The 23,753-nt window shown below is 40.6% G+C and overlaps 1 protein-coding gene and 1 long non-coding RNA gene across 3 annotated transcripts in view; one reads left to right on the top strand and one right to left on the bottom strand.

Moving 5' to 3' along the window:
* Positions 1–13,104, bottom strand: part of LOC132535518 (uncharacterized) — a 251,918-nt gene extending 238,814 nt beyond the window's left edge. Inside the window, exon 1 of the long non-coding RNA XR_009547305.1 lies at positions 12,228–13,104. This is a non-coding gene — a long non-coding RNA (uncharacterized LOC132535518). The remainder of the gene's footprint in view (positions 1–12,227) is intronic.
* Positions 1–23,753, top strand: part of ZNF831 (zinc finger protein 831) — a 150,116-nt gene that overhangs the window by 82,716 nt on the left and 43,647 nt on the right. For both annotated transcript variants that reach the window (XM_060181397.1, XM_016190863.2), the window contains exon 6: positions 3,777–3,928. In XM_060181397.1, coding sequence (XP_060037380.1) covers positions 3,777–3,928 — 152 coding nt within the window. The remainder of the gene's footprint in view (positions 1–3,776; positions 3,929–23,753) is intronic.

Below are 23,753 nucleotides of genomic sequence, written 5' to 3'. Positions count from 1 at the left end.
TAACCCAGGATCAGTTTCCTGAGCTCTTGATCTTGATAAACTAGTTATCACTTGATGCAGGGTGACAGGATTTACTTTTATCAGGTATTCCATGGGGCTCATAGACTAAGACAACATGCTCACCTTACAGAAGCACTAGTAATACTGGTTCTTTAAGGAAGGCCCACAGACAACAAACAAAATGTGCTCAGTGTTTGCATTAGTTTAAAATCTGGACCTTAAATAGGAATTTATGAAAACAAAACAAAACCACAACCAAAACCTCTAATGACCACATAAGCCAGCTAAAAGCAACATGTTTGACATAAATATGGAAATATAGATTGATCCTAAAAATACTGCCTGGAGTAAAAATAAAATGAGAAAAGAATGAACTTTGTGTTACAAAAGCTTTGCAAGAAAGTGACAATACATATTTATAAGAATATGTGCATGTTTAAGGATGTTTGCCAAATAAGCTCATGTGTATGTCTGGGGTAAACTTGTGAGTGAATTGAGAAGAAAGGAAAACCCTTACATTGTGTGTCTGAGGTTGGATTCTCTTAACATGCGACTTCTGGAAGAAGGGCTCTCAGGATTTGCCAAGGGAGAAAGGAAACAGACCTGGTACAGGAAGAACTAAAAGTGAATGTAGCAAAAAAGCACCCAGTTGTTCATCAACGTGTGGGAATCTCTGAATATGCAATGAACAGAGATTGTCCTGCTCAAAGCTAAAGAGGCTGAGCTCTCATACCTATAGTGGCTAGTCAGTGTCTAATGGCTGGGGTGGGGGCACACGAACTCCATTGGCCTCTCCAGACAAGCTCCCCTTGGTTTAGGATGATTCTCTTGACTAAGGTTAAGTAAATAGTGAGCTATTAGCAACACACCCACTGACAGGGTACAGATGTGCAGCCTGGGCAAACTCATTATTTGGGTGAAGGGGTAGGCAATTGGTGTCTTGTGTGATGACTGATAGAGAATCTGCAGCCCTGCCTCATGCTGTTTATTCATTCTCAGGGCAATGTTTAAAAATATTCTTTTAGAACGCTTGTTTATGACAACTAAAATATTGTTTTGAAGGTATGCTCACTTGGGTTTCTCAGGAGCAAAAGTGTCCCCATTCTACCCTACTGAGATCGAAATACTGGGACTGGGATTCACCCAGAAGTTTCCTGCTTATTTTCTTATAGGGGAAATAGCTTGCTCACCCATTTTCTAAAAACAAAACCTCCCTTTAGTTCAGATTGCATCCTTGTTAGCACCTGCAGACTTGTGTCAATCCCTGCCTGTCACCCCACTGATTTGGGGACAAAGGTGAACTGTAACTCATAGAAAGTTTCTCCTTGAGTCTCCCTATCCCTCTTCTTCCTTTTGTCTCACCACTTTGAAATCTTTCTCCCCACAACCCCACAGCAGGAGTCACTCCTGGCTAACGGGTTTTTGATTAGCAAAGAAATGGTAGACCTGCTGTTCTTCACCCAGAAGTTCTTCACACAAAATAGCTCTTTCAGGAATTTGTGATCTTGACAAGCAGGGAGGGACTGCTTCAAAGGGTAAACTATGCACCCCTGGGGGAATGACAGTTTCTGCCCAAGACTGGGGAGACACCTGCTTAGGTGGAAGAAGTGAAGTCTCTTTCAAACACACATGCCCAAAAAAGATGAACAGAACGTCCTTTTCACATTGTTGTTGCCAGCAAAATGCAGAGCCTCAGAGGATACTTTATTCTGCAGATCTGATTTAAAATTCTGCAAGCAGCCCTGATGATTACAGGACTGCAGCTGGATCTTGATGGTGACACATACAAATGAGAAAGGGAAGTGGTCAAGTAGCCCCCAACCCCTTTTAGTTCACAGCCAGATGAGTACAAAGAGCATGGTAGAGTATGCCTCATGTAACTGTAGCTTGCAAAAGAAAGGGAGTCCTGGTGTTTCACCAAACAGAAGTAGCACAAAGATATTTTCCTTCTTCAAAGAGCTGACTATCCACAGTGATCTTTTGCAAAATGGTACTTCCCACCAGAGCAAAGTTTCCACTTGGTTACACAGCTGTATCTTAAGGTTCCTTACTGCTGCTTTGCATTTCAGTTCTTTCACCTACAAAATATGGGTATAAGGCTAGCTTGTGGGTCTACTTTTGGTGTCGTGTTTCTTTTTTTGTTAGGTGCTTGATAAACATATTTATAAGGAAAATGCATTTTTGTAACAATTCAGATTTACATGAAATTTTTAAAAATTTATTTATTTTCCCTTTTCTTGCCCCTCCTTTTTTTTAAAATTGTTGTAGTTATTGTTTTCATCATTGTTGGATAGGACAAAGAGAAATGGAGAGAGGAGGGGAAGACAGAGAGGGGGAGAGAAAGATAGACACCTGCAAACCTGCTTCACCGCCTGTGAAGCTACTCCCTTGGAGCCGGGGGCTCAAACCAAGATCCTTACGCAGGTCCTTGCACTTTGCACCACCTGCGCTTAACCCGCTGCGCTACCACCAAACTCCCCAGATTTACATTTTTAAAAACTCCAAACATGATTTAAAATAGGAAATAAACATAAGCCCAAGTCGACAGATAAGTCTGTACCTTCTTTTCATTAGCACATTCCTTTTTTTATTATTAGTGATTTGATAATGATCGACAAGATTGTGGGATAAGAGGGATTCAATTTCCACTACCAGGATTCTGTATCCCATTCCATCCACTGGAAGCTTCCCTATTCTTTATCCCTCTGGAAGCATGGACCAGATATTTCTGTTATTGCTTCTTGCTGAACAACATGGGTATTGACATGATCTATACCCCCAGCCTGTTTCTATCTTTCCCTATATGGGGAGGTGAGATTCCAAGGCACAGGTGAGGTTGTCTACCAGGGAAGTCATGCTGATGTCATGGTAGCATCTGCAACTTGATGGCTGAAAAGGATTAAGATATAAAACAGAACAAATTTTTTAATAATCAGGAACTTGATGTCATATCTTTTTTCTTGGTGTCATGTTTCTAATATTAAAATATTTTGAGCCTGTGCCCCTTAGACAGAATTGCATTACTATTTATTTACAAATAATACCTATGTTCTACTCTACAAATATATTTTTTACACATTGTAGAAGACTCACAACAATAGCTATCAGAAAGTCTAGATGATAGTGAATATAAATTGAAGCTCTAGTGTTTTCATTTTTTTTCTTATCACGGCCTCCCAATGAAATGTGGATACTTTGTTTTGTAGAGTAGACCAAATGATCTGGAAGAACTTCTGGTGCCATTTTTTTCAGAGAAGATCTACTTTTTCTCTGTTCATTATGGCAGCCATTGGCCACATGTGGCTATTTACATCAATTAAAATGAAATAAAAACCTACTACTCAGTTCCTCAGACACACTAATTCCATACATGGGGTTAGTGCTCACTATACTGGTCAATGCAGATCCTAGAATATGTCCTCACTGGAGAACTTCTCTTGATCTCCTTGTTTATTAAGTTCATTATTTGATTATAGTATGTTATTAAACACTTGCTATCTCATCAGCAGCATAGGAAATACTGGGTTCAAACTATCTGATTTAGTCCCTGCAGCCACCTCTGGAACTGGCTGTTATAATTGTCCCTGCTTTGTTGGAAGGGAGAATGAAGATAGGAGCCATAAGGAATTTCTAAGAATTGATCAAGTCCCTGTCCATCCTCTACCTTTATCCCCTGGAACTTCATTGTTTGTTTTTTGCCTTTTCTGATTTCTGTGTGAGTTTCTGGACACATACTCTCAAGAGTGGTTGCTGCACTCATGTTTTTCTGCCCACAGGTACAAAGTGAATTTCTTGCAGAGCCGCATTCCACAGAGAGTGAGTAGACTCCGCAAGCCCCTCCGGGTGCTGAGAAAAGACCACCATCTTCCCCACCTTCAAGGGCCTGGCCCACGAGGGACCTTCCAGCAAACTTGTTCCGGAATGGCAGGTAATACTATCTTCAAAGGTCAATTCCAATCAGGCACCAAAAGGTACAGGTTGCTAGGATGAATAGGAACTGGGGAACTGAGGCATGAGCTAATGACAACTGTGATATCTTAGAAACAACTGACTCTGCATCAGTGGAAAGTGTGCTGAGAATTTGGAGAACATAGTATTAAGAAGTCTGTGATCCTCATTGATGTTTGCATTAGGTACTCCTTGATTACCCCCCCTCCCCCGTTCCACACCCCCAGTGGCCTTTAGGACCCAGAAAACATGAGTCACAACTCTACCCCCTCACATCTCTAAGAAGGAAATTTGCTTGATTCTTTCCATGGGGCCGTTGTAAGGCTAAAAGGGGTGAGTGAATGGACATGAGAGTTGTTATGAAATAGCAATATGAGTAGTTATTATGTGCAAGAGCAGCAGGTACACTGCTTACATGGCAAGTGGTAAGAGTGTACTCTTCATCATGCTCAGAAATAAATAAAGAATGAACTAATGGAGATGCTTCCTGGAAGAAGGGCTATTTTAAGCCACAATAACTATTCAAACAGTGCACATTGCTTAACTTTTCAGGATCTCAGTTTCTCCTCCCTCTTTCCCCTTTCCCCAGCAGTAATGAGCCCAGTCTTAGCTTTGCTTAGTAGGTGTTGACCGAGAACAATGAAGGCCAGCTGTGGAAAGGCTGCAGGGTCCCATCTGGTCAATGGTGACTAAATTGCCATCCTTTTGTGGCTGATTGTTTTCTGTTTGGCTCAAGGGCTGACCCTGGGCTCTGCCTGGTGTTTGAGGTTTGGGTCTCTGGGGATAGTTGGTTATCTTCTCCTCTACCTCTGTGTCACTACAGTGCCCCCTGCAGGCAGATGGCACTTTCATGTTCTTCCTTTACCCTGGACCTCCAAACCCCACCCCCCAAACTCTCTGCTAGACAGCCACAAAGATTCCAGTTTATTTTTTAGGGAGAATTTAAATCACCGTAGGTACTTGCTCAACCAGATGGTCCAGATGGTCAGCTGATAAAGGAAAAGCAGGGTCTTTGCCATAGGATATCAAAAGTTCAGATCTGAATGAGAGAGAGATCAGAAAGTGCTAGGATGGGGTGAGTTCAGGGAATCCAACTCAGACCTGTATGAAATAGATTGTCAACGGAAGCAATCATTTGGGGTATTTTGGGTCATGGTACCCTCAGCAGAACCAAACATAACCAATCAGAACTCTGCTAATTGCCTTAAATGCTAGTGGGTCAATGCTGGTTCTCTTCCATGCGCCTTAAGGAAGATAGACTCAAGCTGCCCTAGAAAGCCATTCACCCTCCATGTTTATTTATATTCCTACATTCTGTGCTATATACACTGATGGGGAGAAAAACATTACATCTTCCAGGGCCAGGGAGTGGTGCAACTGGTTAAGCACACACATTACAGTGATCAAGGACCTAGGTCCAAGCCCCTGGTCCTCACTTGCAGAGGGAAATCTTCATAAGAGGTCAAACAGGGCTGCAGCTTTTTCTCTATCTCTTTCCATCTCTAGCTCCTCCTCCCCTCTCAATTTATGTCTCTATCCAATAGTTATTACATAAAAATATTAAAAAATAGAAAGTTATTTCTCCTCCCAGTGAGTGTCAGAAAGGGTGAAAACAGACAGACTAGCTTGCTCACTCTGTTTCAGTCACATTGGGAACAATATGGGTGGTTCAGTTAGCTTCCCCTGCAAATCGTCTGTCCTACAGCTTGACTGTTGGTTGCTCTCATCTACCCAGTGGCACTCTGTGAAGACTAGTCTAGCTCTATTGTGCAGAAAGTGCTTTGTAGACTCCATAGTTGCTGATCCATATTGACAAGTTATTATCTGCTAAGCATAATAAGCTGGGTGCCAAATGAATATAGACATGTGGCAGCTAGTGGTATATATATTTTAAATAGATTGGAACAGAATTCATTATTGGGGGAGGAACTCAGAGGGGATGATTTCTTGGAAGACAGAATAGATTGCTTTGGACTGGGGAGTAATGAGTGGTGGTTCAGGTCAACAACAGGAAGTTTGGAGAAGGCAGGTGACAATTAGTGGGCTGGTACAGATCCAGTGGAAGAGGAGGGGGAGTCATTGAAGACAGTGCTTCCATTTGGATGCTACCTTTATGAATTCTGTTGGGTTGCTATAGAAATTGCCACAAACTTGGAGGCTTAAAGTAACAAAAATTCATCACAATTCTTTTGTTTTGAGCCAGCAGTCTCTTACTCCTTTTAAAGACTCTAGGGGAGAGTTCTCCCTTCCTCTCTGAGCTCTTGGGGCCATAGTCATCTTTGGCTTGTGGCAACAGCATGGCAATCTTTACCTTCATGTTCAATACCAGTGTGGAAGTGTTGGGCTATGAGAAAGTTACCCTTTAAGAAGGAAAGTTCAGTGACATCCTGGATAGTGGTAGGAAGGGTCTTTGTATTTGACTGTGCTGATTGTGTCAATAGAGATTGAAATCCAGTCGTCATCAAGTATGTCCTGCCCAGCACTCTGGCTACTGGATTGTGCCAATACCAAGCAGGGATCACCTGCTTCTCTAATCTCACAGTAGTGAGCATTTTAATACATATCCTCCAGTGGAAATGAGTACCTCTTCCTCATTTGCAGCAGAACCCAATGTGCTCATGGTCACTGGTACAAAGAAGGTGCCAGCAGGGAGACTAGCAGAATGTCTTGACTTTCTCCATGTTCTTTCTTCCCTTAAAAAACTCCTTTCAGCTTTGAGAAGTAGTCCTGTCCCACACACATGGAGTAGTAGGAGACTTTGAGAATCTATCTTGGGAGAAATATCACTTTGATATGCTCATTGTCTCAACATCAGCTTTTCAAAGCAAACTAGAGGTGCCAGTGAATAGTGTATAAAATCAGACATAAACAGAAAAAAACCTGAATGTGAAGATGTGGATCAGAGGGCCAGTCATAGTTCAAATTTTCCTGAAAACACAGGCCCCTGTGTAGGTAGTAATGCTCCAATGACAGAACTGATTGGTGACAACTGGCTAGCTTTCATGTTTAGTATTTTAACAGTGAGTTGAACTATTCAAAATGGGTCATGAGGGTCAATTTCTAAAGATCTCTCTCCCCACAATTAGGAAGAATATGGGAGATTTCCATCAAGGGCAGGTGCAAGTCTGTGGGATGTGGACTGAGCACTGGCCCAGGAAATATTAATCACCCCTGTTCTTTATTGAAGTGTCAGAGTGGGGGATGGGATGGCTGATGAGGTAAACCATCAAGCCTGGGGCAGACAGATCCTGATGAACACCACTGAAGTGGAGGAGGGTGGAAGGGTACATCAGAATAAATACCACCTGGAAATCAAAGGGACATGGGGATTTTATTGCCACCGCTTACCAGTAACCATATTTCACAATGGAATGACAGGCACTCCAGGGTGTTGGATGTTTGAAGACAAATTGCTGCAACTTCAAAGTTTTCCCACTACTTATAAACAACTTTTCTTACTCCTTTGACCTGACGAGTCTTGGATGGAGAGATCAGAGCTTGCTTCTCAGTGAGAGAATTGACCTCACTGTGTTGTATGTGTGCATTCACATAGATGCATGCATGAGTATTAATTAAAGTGTGTATGTGTTATTTTGCTTGTTTGTTTTTGGCAGGTAGGAGAACCTGTTTTCCACAGCAGGAAAATGATAGAGTAATTTATTTTGGGTGAGCTGAGTAGATACCATTTAGGTGAACTTGATGAAATTCAACAGAGAAATTGAGAAGCCAGACCTCCTACTTCTGCACCTCATAAAGATCTTTGGTCTATAAAGAACAGCGAAATTTCCAATGGAGGGGAGGGAGTATGGAACTCTGGTGGTGGGGACTGTATCCCTCTTACCTCACAATCTTGTTGATTATTATTAAATCACTAGTAATAATAATAATATTGAAACTATCTATTGGGATAGCAGAAGTTTTCAGTTAAGAACTAGAAAAACCTTTGATACTGATTATTGTAGACAATTAGAATTAGTAAAAGAAATTGTAAAAAGTCATCAAGAATACTTGTGTCAAAGGGTTGAAATCAGATAATAGAATTGTTTCTGTTATCTTTACTTTTGAAGAAAGTTCCTGTCAATAATGTATAAGGATGAAAAAGAGAAGATTTTTAAGGAAAGCTATTTTTCAAAGGATGCTTAATTTACTTAGTTTCCCCCTTCTTTAAACTGTTCTGATAGCTTAGTACTAATCATTTGAGTTAACAGATGGTTTGGCAGTGAACTCATCTACCAGCAGAAGGCCAGAAGAGTTATGAAGGATAAAGACCTAATTTATAAGACTTTATAGTTGTTGAATTTTTTCTTTTTTTTCTTTATTGGGGGATTAATGTTTTACATTGGATAGTAAATACAATAGTTTGTACATGCATAACATTTCTCAGTTTTCCACATAACAATACAACCCCCACTAGGTTCTCTGTCATCCTTTTCCAGGACCTATACTCTCCCTGCTCCCCCACCCCTCACCCCAGAGTCTTTTACTTTGGTGCAACACACCAACTCTAGTTCAGGTTTTGCTTAGTGTTTAGTTGTTGAAGTTTTTGAGATGCTCTTGAAAACTGAAATTTTAAACTTAAATGTAGTAGACCATGCCATATAAGTTTCTAGTATGGGGATGGAGAAGCTGGGAGTTTCTTCTTCAATATTAATTATGGTCTATTTAACAGATGCTCGAGACTAGATATGACAGACTGTGCAGAGGCATGAGTATGACTAAGTCTAAGATGGCTTTTACTCACCTATGTCCACATCAGGATCTGGTTGAAGTATGTATGGATTTAATCTCAGATATATGGGTTGTCTCATGGAAGAGACTGGTAGAAAGATGCTTTTCATATACCAAACTATTGAATATCCTAAGAAAAGAGATACCTGCTCAAAGAAAGTCCTTATAATGCAAATGTCCATTATGAGTCACCTAGTCAGGTTGGATGAGGAGGCTATAATTATAACACGAGTCTTTCCTTATTAAACTGGTTGCAGATAAATTTAGATTCCATCCAAATAACACCCCCCCCATTCACAGGACCCATTCCCTTTTTTTTTTAATTAGTGATTTAACTAATGATTAACAAGATTATAAGATAACAGGGCTACAGTTCTACACAGTTTCAACCACCAGAGTTCCATATTCCACACCCTCCATTGGAAGCTTCCCTGCTCTTTATCCCTCTCTGGGAGCATGGACCAAAATTCTTCATGGGGTGCAGAAGGTGGAAAGGTCTGGCTTCAGAAAGCCTGTTTCTGTCTTTTCCTAGTTGAGTAGGGCTCTGGAAAGGTGAGCTTCTGGGACACATCGATGAGGTTGTCTATCAGGGGAGGTCAGGATGGCGTCATGGTAGCATCTGCAGCTTGGTGGATGAAAGGCAGTAAAATATAAGCAAATTGGACAATAAACAGGGACCCAAAGGTAGGAATAGAGTGAATGAAACTAGGGGTTTTTGGGTGAGAAGAAACTAGGAACTCTTTTAAGTATGACCCATGTGGCCCATAACTTTAGTAATTAATTTTTGCCTGAACCTAATAGCTAACATGTAGGTGGACTAAAAGTATTGTCTAGGAAAATGGTGTCAGAGTTGAATCCTATTCTCATTCCAGTTTTTAAGGTTAATCTCCACAAAATAATGTATATTGATTGTCAAGTGAAACTCTGAAGTATGCTCAAAACTTATAATTTCCTGAAGCTGTTACAAGTATTGTGTTGATCTAGACCCAAGGGAAGAGTCAGACTAGATGACAAATGAATGAGGGAAAAAATACTTCAAGAGTGTGATAGAATATCAGAGACATAAGAAACCCGTGGAGAAAATGAATATCTATATTTAGGGATGATGGAAGTGCCTCTTGATGAGCTGTGGCATAACTGTAAAGCAGAGAGAATAACCCATTGGTCTACCCTACAATTTTGTGTAAATCTCAACATTCCCCCCACATATACAATTGATTAACCTTTGCTGATTTTAACCACTAACTCATAGTATTCTTTTTATAACCCACAAACTGAAGGTTTATTTTTATTTCATTTTATTTTGTCAATGTATGCTCATAACTTTTGGGTTCATTGCTTTTTTTTTTTTTAAGATAAAGTCTTAAAGTCCTTCATCTTCTGGTGTATACTGTGAACTGTTGGCTCCCATTGTGTATGGGTTCATTTTAGCTAGCCTTTCCCCAGGACTACTAATTTCAGTCAGTAAGAACTTTGCTGGTAGGGGCCTACCTGGTAGGTTTGCATTACTTTTCACTGAGGGAAGGGATAGTATGGTAGTTAGTTGACTGAACAACTGAACCAGCACATCTTAATCTATTTATTTTGTGTTTCCTTGAGGTCAGCTTTCGGGGTGTCTCTCTCCCTCTCCGGCAGGGTGTCCTCCAGGGGAAAGTTAACAGGCTAGTTATTTCTTGCTCACGACAGGGGTGACATGAAGTAAAAGACACCAGGGGACTCTTAGCATGAATCTAGAATCTGAGTCCTTAGAGTCCCAGAATCCTAGAGTCCGTTTATTAGCAAAATTGACATGAGTCAAATAGAAAAGCAATGGAGGTAATTATTGTTGCAATATGACAGAAATTACAGGTTTCTTAACAGTCAGCATGCCCCTAAGGTAGGGGGTTGGTAAGACAGGAATTGATGAGATACAAAACAGTTATTTTCCATAACACAAGCAACTTAATTATCCAAAGGTATTTGAGAGAAGCATAGGGGTTAAACCCGTAGGGTGAGACAGAAAGAAGATGGATATTAAAGAGCCATATAGTTTGGAATTTCTCTTGTCTGAGGTCTGAGGTGTGTGATGAAGTGTGTGATAAGGTGTGTTCTTCTGTGATCAGAAGGTGACTTTGAATAAGTGAATCTGCAGCCATGTGGCCTGTGGTTAATGGAGGGAAGTATTGGAGTTACTGTGGGCCTGAGAGTCAAGAAGGAAAGAACCAAGTCTGAGTTTCCCCCCCTTATGCTCATCTCGGTTGAGAGAGACTTACCAAGAGGTTATCTTCTCAGACCTCCATCCAAAGATGGGGGTGGTTCTCCCTAAGCTCTATCAGGCTCACACATGTTCCCAACAGTCAGCCACAGTAGAGAGGGAGATCAAAAAGGTGGTTCAGGAGGTGTCACGGTGGCTAAGCACATGAGGCTCCCAGGTCATTCCCTGGCAACACATGTATCAGAGTGATGTTCTAATTCTCTCCCCCATCCCCATTAATAAACAAGTAAATGTTATAAAAATAAAATCAGAACCAGTCCCTAAACTTTCTCTGATAAGAAGGAGGTATGGAGGCAAGGGTGAGGGATGGGTGGAAGGGGATAGAATAATGATCATACAAAAAGACTTTCATGCCTGAGGCTCCAAAGTGCCAGGTTCAGTCTCCCACACAACCATAATCCAGAGCTGAGCAGTGCTCTGCTCTTTCTGTATTTTTCTCTGCATACCTGCCTTTTCCTTTTATTAAAATATATATATGTATATATATGTAATATACATGTATTTTTTAAAAATTTTTTTAATATTTTATTTTTATTTATTCCGTTTTGTTGCCCTTGTTGTTTTATTGTTGTAGTTATTATTGTTGTTGTCGTTGTTGGATAGGACAGAGAGAAATGGAGAGAGGAGGGGAAGACAGAGAGGGGTAGAGAAAGATAGACACCTGCAGACCTGCTTCACCGCCTGTGAAGCGACTCCCCTGCAGGTGGGGAGCCAGGGTTTGAACCGGGATCCTTATGCCGGTCCTTGTGCTTTGCGCCACCTGCGCTTAACCCGCTGTGCTACAGCCCGACTCCCACATGTATTTTTTTAAGAAAGAGAATAAGGTGGCATATATTTCTGTAACACATAAATCTTGTTCGGATGCCAGTGGGCTGACTAGTATAATTCAACTTTTTAAAAAATATATATTTATTTATTATTCCCTTTTTCTTGCCTTTTTTTTTATTATTAATTTAGGATAGGACAGAGAGAAATGGAGAGAGGAGGGGAAGACAGAGAGGGGGAGAGAAAGATAGACACCTGCAGATCTGCTTCACCGCCTGTGAAGGGACCCCCTACAGGTGAGGAGCCAGGGGCTCAAAACGGGATCCTTATGCAGGTCCTTGTGGTTTGCACCTCGTGCGCTTAACCTGCTGTGCTACTGCCTGGCTCCCTATAATTCAGTTTTTGCCGGGCTGGCTTCATGGGCGGGTAACAGACAACCAGGGACTCATGGTTGAGCTGTACGCAGTATCTCTTTATTCATGCAGGACGCAGCACGATCTAAGCCAAGCTAGACTAAAACTAACACAACTACCAACTACAAACTAACTAAAACGAACAATGTTGTTCTTATATACTTTCCAAGTAGGGTGTAAACAGGACGTGATGTAGAGAGGGTGGAGATAAAAGTGACTGGTGAAAATCAGGGTGTGACAGGAGAGGGGGCAGAGCAGGCGAGAATTCTATCACTGAACCATTAATGCCCTGGAGGGAGTGTGGTGCTTTATGTAAATGTAAAAGTGATTTATGTAAATAGACCGCTTTGAATGGGATCAAACCAATCCCTATACAGGCATACCGGTGCTTGGTTAAGCAGAAGCCAGGGGGAGCTGGCATACTACCCAACATCTCCCCCTTATTTTTAACTATTTGCCATAGTATCGGGAGTGTGGGGCACTTTATGAGGCAGGGAGACTGATAAGAGGCACACCTTTTGGGGTTATACTGTCCCTCCTTGCTCAACCTCTCCGTAGAGAGAAAGACTAACAGGATTGACACACCCCTCAAGCTCAAGCCCTTCCAAGCTCAGCCACATCCTCACAATTCCCCAACATCTCCCTCTTACTTTATGGCCATATACAACTGGGTCAATGTCTGTAAAAGGCTTCATCCCTGTCAGGGGAATAGCAGTGTAGGGGTGAACAGAAACCTATATCGTACAGGCGTTTTCAAAAGAACTGGCATAAGACATGGAAAACAAAATAGGCGAACAGCAATAACCAGTGTGATGCCAAGGGGAACGTTTCTTGCCTCAAAGGGCAAGGCCTAGCCGGCGAAAGGGCACTTCTTGCCTTTGGGAGCGCTTTATGCCTCTGGGGGTATCTCTTGCCTCAAAGGGCATTTCCTGCCTCTGTGGACATAACCTAATAAGGAGGGAGTGTTTTCTTCCTCTGGGAACAGAGCCTGCAGGCGAGGGGACATAGTCTATAAAGTCTCAAGGCAATTGGATGAAGTTAGTCTTTGAGAAACACAGCAACGTGTACCAGTAAGTCCGATGGAGGTGTCAGTCCAAAGTAGATGACCACAGAAGAAAATGCCAAGGGATGAAACGCTGCATGTCTGTCTCAATGGGGAATGTCAGCCACCAGAATTCTGCATTTCTGTAGAGAGTGATCTTTGGAGTCTGTGAATGTTTCTTCAGGTTGTGCCAGGTCACATCATTGGTTTCCGGGGGTGTGTTGTAGTCATTCCATCTTGTGGGCGATGTCAGAGAACAGGGGTCCAAATGGATTTCCGGGAATTCCATTTGAGTAGATACTTTTTCATATGAAGACTTGACAGCTGAAATTCACTTACTTGTCAAACAAAACTTGTAGCAGATTAGAAGTTTACTATAATTGATAACTCCATTATAATTGGAAGTCCTTTCTAGTATGATTTTAAGGTTGTTTAAACAATTTAAACTCAATAAAATGTGGAAAGGTAAACAGAAGAACCACGGTAGAAGCCTCAGGCATGAGAATAATTAACATAATCATTGCACTATCTGCCCCGCCCATAACTCATACAGTTTTCAGGATTAAACATTTCAGATTTATGCCAAGACGTAAAAAAAAAGACCTTATAAATATACTAGTCCAGTAGGGTGGGAACAGGATGCGATGCAGAGAGGGTGGAGAGAAAAGTGACTGGTGAAAATCAGGGTGTGACAAGGAGAGGGGGCAGAGCAGGCGAGAATTCTATCACTGAACCACTAATGCCCTGGAGGGAGTGTGGTGCTTTATGTAAATGTAAAAGTGATTTATGTAAACAGACTGCTTTGAATGGGATCAAACCATGTAAATAGACCACTTCGAATGGGATCAAACCAATCCCTATACAGGCATACCGGTGCTTGGTTAAGCAGAAGCCAGGGGGAGCTGGCATACCACCCAATAGAGTCTCCACTTGCAACCTTAAAGACCACTTATCTAATACCACTTCAATTATACAGATGAAAGTTCCAGGAAGGTAAAGATGGAAACTTAGAACTCTCTTTCTTTGTGTGTGTGTGTGTGTGTGTGTGTGTGTGTGTGTGTGTGTGTGTATGGTCATTGGGGCTTCACTGCTCTGAACTGACTTTTCAGATAGAGAAAGAGACAGTGATACAGAGGGAGGGAGAGATACCACAGCATCGAAGACTCCTCCAGTATTGTAAGGACAAGGGTCCTCTACACAATAAGTAGGGACCTTGTCCAGGTGAGCTGTCTTGCTTACCCTACTTTAATGTCTTTTGACCTGTTTCTTTCTTTTTTTCTTTAAATTTTTTAATATTTATTTATTTCCCTTTTTGTTGCCCTTGCTGTTTTTTATTATTGTTGTAGTTATTTTTGTTGTTATTGATGTTGTCGTTGTTGGATAGGACAGAGAGAAATGGAGAGAGGAGGGGAAGATGGGTGGGGGGAGGGAAAGACAGACACCTGCCCACCTGCTTCACCACCTGTGAAGTGACTCCCCTGCAGGTGGGAGCCGGGGGTTCCAACCTGGATTCTTAGTAGATCCATGAGCTTAGCGCCACCTGTGCTTAATCCACTGTGCTACCGCCCAACTCCCCTGAATTTCTTTCTTAAGAGGCAGTGGGACCAAATCTTAAGTGAGGGATTCATTTCCAAAGTCAGCCCACTGGTTAAAACTGCCTATAATCAACACTATCTTTGAAAATTCTACAAATTAATCATAAATTTCACCATATGTCTGAGGGACATTAAAGTAAAGGAAGAAAAGAAAACAGGTAACCCATCTGTGGAGATTTTTTGAAGATAAAAAGCAAATCCTCTCAGCTGGGGAGAGCGGTGAGAAATTCTCAGGTGTCCCTACTTTGCAGTGTAGTATATGCCATTTGGTTTTAGCAGTAAGCCTCTAAAACTGTTATGACATCTTAATGGATTGGTTTGTTCTGTGGGGATTAACTGAGATATTGGAATTGTCTTTTGGGAGGTGTGTGGGCAATGAGTTTCGAAAGTTAGATTTCAGGTTAAATGAACATAAGATGAACCACTACTGGGGTAGTTTCTCATCTCACCACAACACCTGTCTTTCTGGTGCCTGCTTAAGAATTGGGAGCACCTCCATTTAGCAATTACTTTGTACCAATTTGAGCCAGCCAATGTGGGTTGGCAAGGGACCAACTCTTCTAATTTAAGGAGAAGTTCATTACCCAGTCTTGTGAAAATGGTCTTTTTACTGTGTTTTTTTTCTTTTTGCTTGAGTGTGTGTATGTGTGTGTGTGTGTGTGGGGTCTCACTTAAGAAGAGAAGCTTTGTGAGTCTGTGCATACATGTGTGCTCAAGTTTGAGGGCAATTATTTTTTCCCATTAGAAAAAGCAATTGAAAAACCCACACACGTCCATACAAAGTGGGTGATACCACCTAAGTGAAAGCCTGCTACTGATTCTCTTTTGTTGTGGTTACACAATTCCTGATGCTTCTCTCCTGATGAGGTCACTGCTCTGAAATGAATACTTTTCTTTTCAGAACATGGGGCACAGTGGGGATGAACGAACATTATTGAATTCTGTTTGCATTTCAAGTGGGACTTTCTAGTCTCTGGGAGCTTAAAGCCCATCAGCACACATCCTTGTTACTGTTCTCTTAATATCACCATTATTGACTGTGGACTGCAAAAAAAGAATCTCATAATTAGGTTTGCCCTGTTTTTGTGTTCATATGCACGTCTCTTTTTCTCCAGCCAATGACAATATCAGCTTTTTCTTTACTATTATTATTTATTATTGAAATCCTTTGTTTTCAGAGGACCTGTTCCATTAACTGAGACCTGTTCTATTTGCTCTGATTCCAGGCTGCATTAGAACATTACATGTTGTAAAGAGTGCTCTTATACATTTCCTTAGAAACACATTCTGAGGAATTGAATAGAGAACATAGATGTGGTTGAGGTTAATTATTTGGACTTTTGCTGGGCACATTGGAAGCTGTATCTCTTCTGCTGGTACACAGACTAAAATTGGAACACTGGAGAGGAGCTGAGTGTGGCCCTGGGCCCAGATGACACATCCAAAGTCATATTGACTGAGAGAGATGTTTTATTGAATGATAAGAACTATACTGAGTTTATGGTTTTGCAATTTCCTGCAGCTGGCATAGCTGCAAGTTGTAAACATTGTGAAGTTTGGGGCCACATTTCTGTATGAGATTTTAGAGCACGCTCACAAAACAAAAACAAAAAATTCAGGGCTGGAGAGATAGCATAATGGCTATGCAAAAGACTTTCATGCCCAAGGCACCAAAGGTTCCAGATTCAAAGGTTTCAATGCTGAGTAGTGCTCTGATCTCTCTCTCAATCTGTACCTTCTCACATTAAAATAAATTTAAAAAATATTAAAGGTAAAAAGGGGGGGCAGGTGGTGGTGTACCCGGCTGAGCGCATATTTTATAATGCATAAGGACCCAGGTTTGAGTCCCTGGTCCCCACTTGCAGGGGGAAGCTTCATGAGTGGTGAAGAAGTGCTGCAGGTTTCTCTCTGTCTCTCTTCTTCTCTATCCAACCCTTCCCTCTCTATTTCTGGCTGCCTCTATACAGTAAATAAATAAAAATAAAAATATTTAAAAAAACCTCTGAGGGTGTTTTTCCATTTAGGGGGTCACCCCCACAGTTAATCTGCAAAGTTGTGATGAATAACTCTTCTCATTTTGCACATGGGAAAATTAAGGTGTTCAAGGGACTTGTCTGGGTACCGGGTTGACACATCTGTGATCAACTACGATGCCTATTTTCTTATTTAATTTAATTCTATTTTTTATATATATTTAAGAAAGGAGACATTAACAAAGCCATAGGATAGGAGGCTTACAACTCCACACAAATCCTACCACCTGATCTCCACATCCCATCCCCTCCCCTGATAGCTTTCCCATTCTCTATCCCTCTGGGAGTATGAACCCAGGGTCGTTGTGGGTTGCAGAAGGTGGAAGGTCTGGCTTCTGTAATTGCTTCCCCACTGAACATGGGTGTTGACTGGTCAATCCATACTCCCAGTCTGCCTCTCTCTTTCCCTAGTAGAGTGGGTCTCTGGGGAAGCGGGTTCCAGGACACATTGGTGTGGTTGTGAGTCCAGGGAAGTCTGGTCGGCATTGTGCTGGCATCCGGAACCTGGTGGCTGAAAAGAGAGTTAACATACAAAGCCAAACAAATTGTTGGACAATCATGGACTTAAAGGCTGGAATAGTGCAGATGAAGTGTTGGGGGGTACTCACTGCAGACTCTTGTGTACTTGTGCTTTCAGGTACATATTTTGCCCTGGTTTATGGACACGTGTGAACATATGCTCTATCTCAGGGGACTGGGTCTATATCTAGGTTTGGGGACATTATTGGGGAGTGGACCACCTGGAATGGAATTAGAGAATACTATGAAAGGAAAGGTCTCACCCAAGTGATAAAGCTGAAGGGTTGTCATTCCACACCCGAAGTCTCTGGACACAGTCTGAAATGAAGCATGCTGGGGCGGCACTCGTTGTGTTGATTAGGTTGCGATCAGCGGATGCACTATTATTTGATATGAATTGAGAGAAGCATGCAGGAAAGTGGGCCCCACCCTAAGGTTCCAGGACTGGGGGAAATATAGGCTCTATTGTGGAAATGTGAGGTTCCTGCTGTCTTAGAATTAAAGAAGACAATGGATATTTATTGTTATAATCACATTATTTGGCAATTGGGTTAACTTTGAAAAGTCCCTTTATTAGGGTTTGCTGTATAATACACAGCATCTTGTATATAGCTGTGCCACTGGTTGCTTCTGTTCTACCTGGTCTTTACTTTTGGGAGAGTCAGCATATCAAAGACTCAGCCTATGTATTAAAAAGATTCAGTCTGTGTTTAAAAAAGTTTGAGACATACGATCAATTTTTCCCCTCATATTAATTAAACAGTGGTTTATATGACTACACTTTGGCTGCACAGAAGCTTTTCAATTTGATGTAGTCCCATTGGTTTGTTTCTGCTTTAGTCTTCCTGCAATTGAGTTTGTTTCATCAAAGATGTCCTTGAGGTTTAGGTGGGAAAGTGTTCCACCAATGTTTTCCTCTAAGTATTTGATGGTTTCTGGTCTAACATCCAGGTCCTTGATCCATTTGGAGTTGATTTTTGTTTCTGGTGAGATAAGGTGGTTCAGTTTCATTCTTCTGCATGTTTCAACCCAGTTTTCCCAGCACCATTTATTTAAGAGAGCCTCCTTCTTCCATTTAATACTTTGGGGCCCCTTATAAAAGATTAGATGTCCATAAGTGTAGGGGTTTAGTTCTGGGCTTTCAATTCTGGTCCACTGGTCTGTGTGCCTATTTTTGTTCCAGTACCATGCTGTTTTGATGATGATGGCCTTATAATATAGTTTCAGATCTGGGAGTGTGATGTTTCCATTTCTGTTTCTTTTCCTCAAGATGGTTTTGGCAATTCTAAGTGTTTTCTGGTTCCAGATAAATGATTGTAGTTTTTGTTCTAGTCTCTTAAAGAAGCTTTGTGGGACTTTGATGGGTATCGCATTAAATTTGTATATGGCTCTGGGGAGAATATTCATTTTGATGATATTTATTCTTCCAATCCATGAGCATGGGATGTCTTTCCATTTCTTGGTATCAGTTTCTATTTCCTTGAAGAGTGACTCATAGTTTTCAGTATACAAGTCTTTCACTTCTTTGGTCAGCTTTATTCCTAGGTATTTTATTGATTTTGCTACACCAGTGAATGGGAGTGATTTCTGGATGTCTTCTTCAGTTTTAGTGTTTGCATAAAGAAATGCCACCGATTTTTGTACATTGATTTTGTAGCCTAACACCTTGCTATATTGCCTAATAACTTGCACTAGTTTTCTGCTTGATTCTTTAGGTTTTCCTATGTATACTATCATATCATCTGCAAATAATGAGAGCTTGACTTCTTCCCTTCAGATGTGTATTCCTTTGATTTCTTTCTCTTGCCTGATTGCTATGGCAAGAACTTCGAATACTATGATGAAGAGTAATGGTGACAGTGGACAGCCCTGTCTAGTCCCCGATCTGAGGGAGAATGCTTTCAGCTTCTGTCCATTGAGTATGATGTTGGCTGTAGATTTGCTATATATATATATATATGGATTCCACTATCTTGAGGAATTTCCCATCTACTCCCATTTTCTGTAGTGTTTTAAGCATGAATGGGTGTTAGATTTTGTCAAAGGCTTACTCTGCATCTATTGAGATAATCATGTGGTTTTTGGCTTTGCTATTATTGATGTGGTGAATGGCACTGATTGACTTACATTGTATGTTGAAGTAGCCTTGCATTCCTGGGATAAATCCCACTTGGTCGTGATGAACAATCTTTTTGATATACTGCTGTATCCAGTTGGCCAAGATCTTGTTTAATATTTTGTCATCTGTGTTCATCAGAGATATTGGTCTGTAGTTTTCCTTTTTTGTTGTGTCTCTTTCTGCTTTTGGTATCAGGGTGATGTTGGCTTCATAGAAGGTGGAAGGGAGTGTTCCTGTTTCTTTGATCTTATGGAAAAGCTTTAGAAGTATGGGCATTAAGGGTATTAACTGTTTCCTGAAGGTTTTGTAGAAATAGTTTGTGAAGCCATCTGGTCCAGGACTTTTGTTGTTGGGGAGATTCTTAATAACTGTTTCAAGTTCTTTGTCTGTGTTTGGTGCATTTAGGTTTTGTAGTTCTTCTTGGTTCAGTTTTGGAAGGGCATATGTTTCTAGGAATTCTTCCATTTCTTCCAGATTTTCTAGCTTGGTGGCGTATAGTTCTTCATAGAAGTTTCACATGATTTTCTGGACTTCTGTGGTGTCAGTTGTGATATCTCCTCTATCGTTTACCATTCTATTAATTTGAGTCTTCTCCCTTTTTTGTTTAGTGAGTCTGGCTAGGGGTTTGTTAATTTTGCTTAATTTTTCAAAGAACCAACATTTGGCTTCACCGATCTTTTGTATGGTTCTCTTATTTTCTATGTTGTTTATTTCTGCTCTAATTTTAGTGATTTCTGTCTTTCTGGTTGCTTTAGAGTTCCTTTGTTCCTCTTCCTCTCGGTCCTTAAGGTGTGCTGTAAGGTCATTTATTTGAGCTTTTTCTTGTTCTTTAAAATATGATTGTATGGCTATGATTTTCCCTCTCAATACTGCTTTAGCTGTTTTCCAAATATTTTGATAGCTTGTGTCTTCATTTTCATTTGATTCCAGGAATATCTGAATTTCTTGCTTGAGTGTGTCTCTGACCCAATGGCTCTTAAGCAGTATGTTGTTTAGTTTCCAAATTCAGTGTCTTTTAATAATTTTCTGTTTGCTGTTAAATGTTAGACCACTCTACTGTGGTCTGAGAAGTTACTTGGGATGATTTCAATGCTATTGAATTTGTTGATGCTATCCTTGTGGCCTAACATGTGGTCTGTCCTTGAGTATGTGTTGTGTGGATTTGAAAACAATGTGTATTCCAGTTTTGGGGGGTGAAGAACTCTGAGAATGTCCAAGAGGTCTAGTCTGTCCATCTCTTCATTTAATTCTCTTATTTCTTTGTTGATCCTCTGCTTCATTGATCTGTCTAAGTGTGAGAGTGGGGTGTTAAAGGCACCCACTATTATTTTATTACTATTGATGTATTTTTGAAGTTCTTTGAGTAGGTGCTTGATGTATTTATATGGTCCCTCATTGGGTGTATAAATGTTAATAATTGTTAAGTCTTCTTGGCTGATTGTTCTTCTATTCATTATGTAATGGCCATGCCTATCTTTTATGACTTTATTTAATTTAAAATCTATTGTGTAAGAGATGAGAATGACTGTTCCTGCCTTTTTTTGTGGTCCATTAGCCTGTAATATAGTTTTCCATCCTTTCACTTTAAGTCTGTGTTTATCTTGTTGGGTCAAGTGGGATTCTTGTGAGGAGCATTTGGTTGGGTTATGTTTTCTGATCCGTTCTCCCACTCTGTGCCTTTTGATGGGTGACTTTAAGCCATTGACATTTACTGATATTATGGATTTAATGTATTGTAGTGCCATTATCAACAATTTTTTATTTGCTCTGATATATTGCAAGTATTATAGTGATGTTCTTGTTTGTAAGAGGTCTTTTAGAACTTTTTTCAGGGCAGGCTTGGTGATGGTTGCCTCCTTTAACTATTGTCTGTCTAAGAAGGTTTTGATCCCTCCATCTAGTCTGAATGAAAGTCTAGCAGGATATATTATCCTTGGTTGAAACCCTTTTTTCATTCAGGGATCGGTAGATATCTTGCCATTCTCGTCTGGCTTTTAGAGTTTGAGTGGAGAAGTCTGATGATAGTCTTATGGGTTTTCCCCTATATGTGACTTTTTGTTTCTCTCTTGCAGCCTTTAGGATCCTTGCTTTATCCTTACTTCTTTTCATTGTAACTAAGATGTGTCTTGGTGTCTTCAGGTCTGGACTAATTATGTTTGGGACTCTCTGGGCCTCTTGAATCTTAATGTCCTTTCTGTTGTTCAGGTCTGGGAAATTTTCTTCTATAATTTCCTCTAGAATGTTTACCTCCCCTTCCTCTCTTTCTTCCTCTGTCAGGCCAATTGTAGGAATGTTACTCCTTTTGAGATCATCCCATATGTCTCTGTTGTTGTTTTCAGTGTCTCTCAATCTCTTTTTGAGCTCTTTTACCTCTTTCTTGGTTTTTTCTAGCTCATCTTCTGATTAATTCTGTTTTCTGCTTCTGTTATTCTTCTTTACCTTCCCTCAGCTTTTTTCTTCAGTTCAGCTTTCAGTTCTCTAATTACCTTGAGGTAGTTACTATTTTCCATGAGGGTCTCATCTGTTATTTCCCTAATACTGCTAGCCCTTTCCTCCAAACTTATTTTCATTTCTGTGATTAATAAGTTTATTATTGCTTGCATACTTTTCTTATCTATGGTTACTTCTGGCTGATTGGTAGTTTCTTCTGGGCTCTTGTCTTCATTCATTGTAGTAGCAGTTTTATTTGCTCTTGATCTAACCATTTTTTTATTAATGTTTTTTATTTTTATGTTCTGTTGTTCCTCAGTTGTTGTGTTTTGAGTACAAGCCACACTATACTAAATACCTTTATGACAAATGCAATCACCACCCTCAGAAATTACAGTAGTAACTCAAGCAAGGATTGAAGCACTTTAACCAATACCAGTTAGCCCAAAAATTTCTCCAGTCCAAAAAAAATAGTACCAACCAAATCCAAATGAAAAAGAAAGAGAAAGAAAAAAAGGGATAGCAAGAATAGGCAATTATGCAAATATACTGTCCTCTGTAAATTATAGGGGTATGAAGAGGAGAAAGGGAAGTAGAGCAGAGACACACACAAATAGAGTCCACTCTGAGTCAGATTTTCCCCCCAAAATAATTCACAAATGAGTATCAGTGAATTCAGAAAGCAGAGGAAGGAGGAAGGAAGAAAGGAAGGCAAGAGGAAAAAAGAGAGAGAGAAAAGAAAAAATAAAAGAAAAAACAGTAAAAAAAGAGCAGTGAAAAGAGAGTTTTTAATTTTATTTATTTATTTATTTATTTATCTAGGAGGAGGGAGAAGGGGGGTCTCGAAACTTTACATCAGGCTCAACCTGACGCTGTTGACTGGCTACGGAAGAAGGGCAAACGCTAGAAGAAGAAGAAGAAGAAGAAGAAGAAGAAGAAGAAGAAGAAGAAGAAGAAGAAGGAGAAGGAGAAGAAGAAGGGAGAAGGGGGAGAGTGGATAGAGGAGGTAGGAAGAGTGAAACAAGTTCCTGTCACAATGGATAAGATACCTAGTTGCCTAGCAATGGACAATACACTAAGTTAATTTTGGTCAACCTGAGGGAGGGGGGGCAAAGGGACACTTGTACATATACTAGTAATAATAAAATATAACAGAGTAAAAAGCCCTAATAGTGGGTCTGCAGCTTGGATGGCCCTTGATTAGCTGAGGCACCATGAGCCAAGACAACTGATTGTAAAAAAAAAAAACTTCCAGGCAGTCTTTCCCAGGCAGATTGAGGCTTTGCTTGGTCAGATATTTGTCACTCCAATTGGGCCTAATTCCCTTATGCAGAAAAAAAATAAGAGCCAAAGGATTCAGAAAGGAACAGGATTGGAATGACCCCCCTGGTGAGCCAGGAATCTTGGTAAGAAAAAAGGTCAGCGGGGAGCCTGCTAGCAGTGGCTCTCCACCCCCCTGGGTCTGGCTATAGGGGCGGGGGAGAGAAATAATAAAAAAATTTCCTTTCTTTTTTCTCTATTTTCTAACCCAAATTGAGCTATAGTTACCTCCTTGGTGTCACACTTAGAACTCCCTATTCCCCATCCTGCTGAAGGCCAGGATCCTACCCTTTCCAGCAGTTGTTGTCAGAGCTCACACCAGCAGCTGCTTCCAAGTAGTCATCTTGGCTCTGCCCCTGATGCCTATTTTCAAACTGCTCATGTGCCACCTTTAGCAATCTGATTATTCACTTCTGTTTTTCCTTTAGGCTCACTTAAGAAGTAATTAATTTTTAAATTGAAATATGTTTATGTTAATAAGAATTTTCATCATCATTGAAAATGGAAAGCCAACATCATGTGCCATTGAGAGAATGCTATAAAATAAAAACACTCCAACTGTCGGTCTTCAGTAAATAACTTTAGCT

Source organism: Erinaceus europaeus, chromosome 1, assembly GCF_950295315.1.
Source record: "Erinaceus europaeus chromosome 1, mEriEur2.1, whole genome shotgun sequence".
NCBI lineage: Eukaryota > Metazoa > Chordata > Mammalia > Eulipotyphla > Erinaceidae > Erinaceus > Erinaceus europaeus.
Note: the sequence above shows the minus strand (reverse complement) of the source record. Positions and strands in the feature narration are given on the sequence as shown.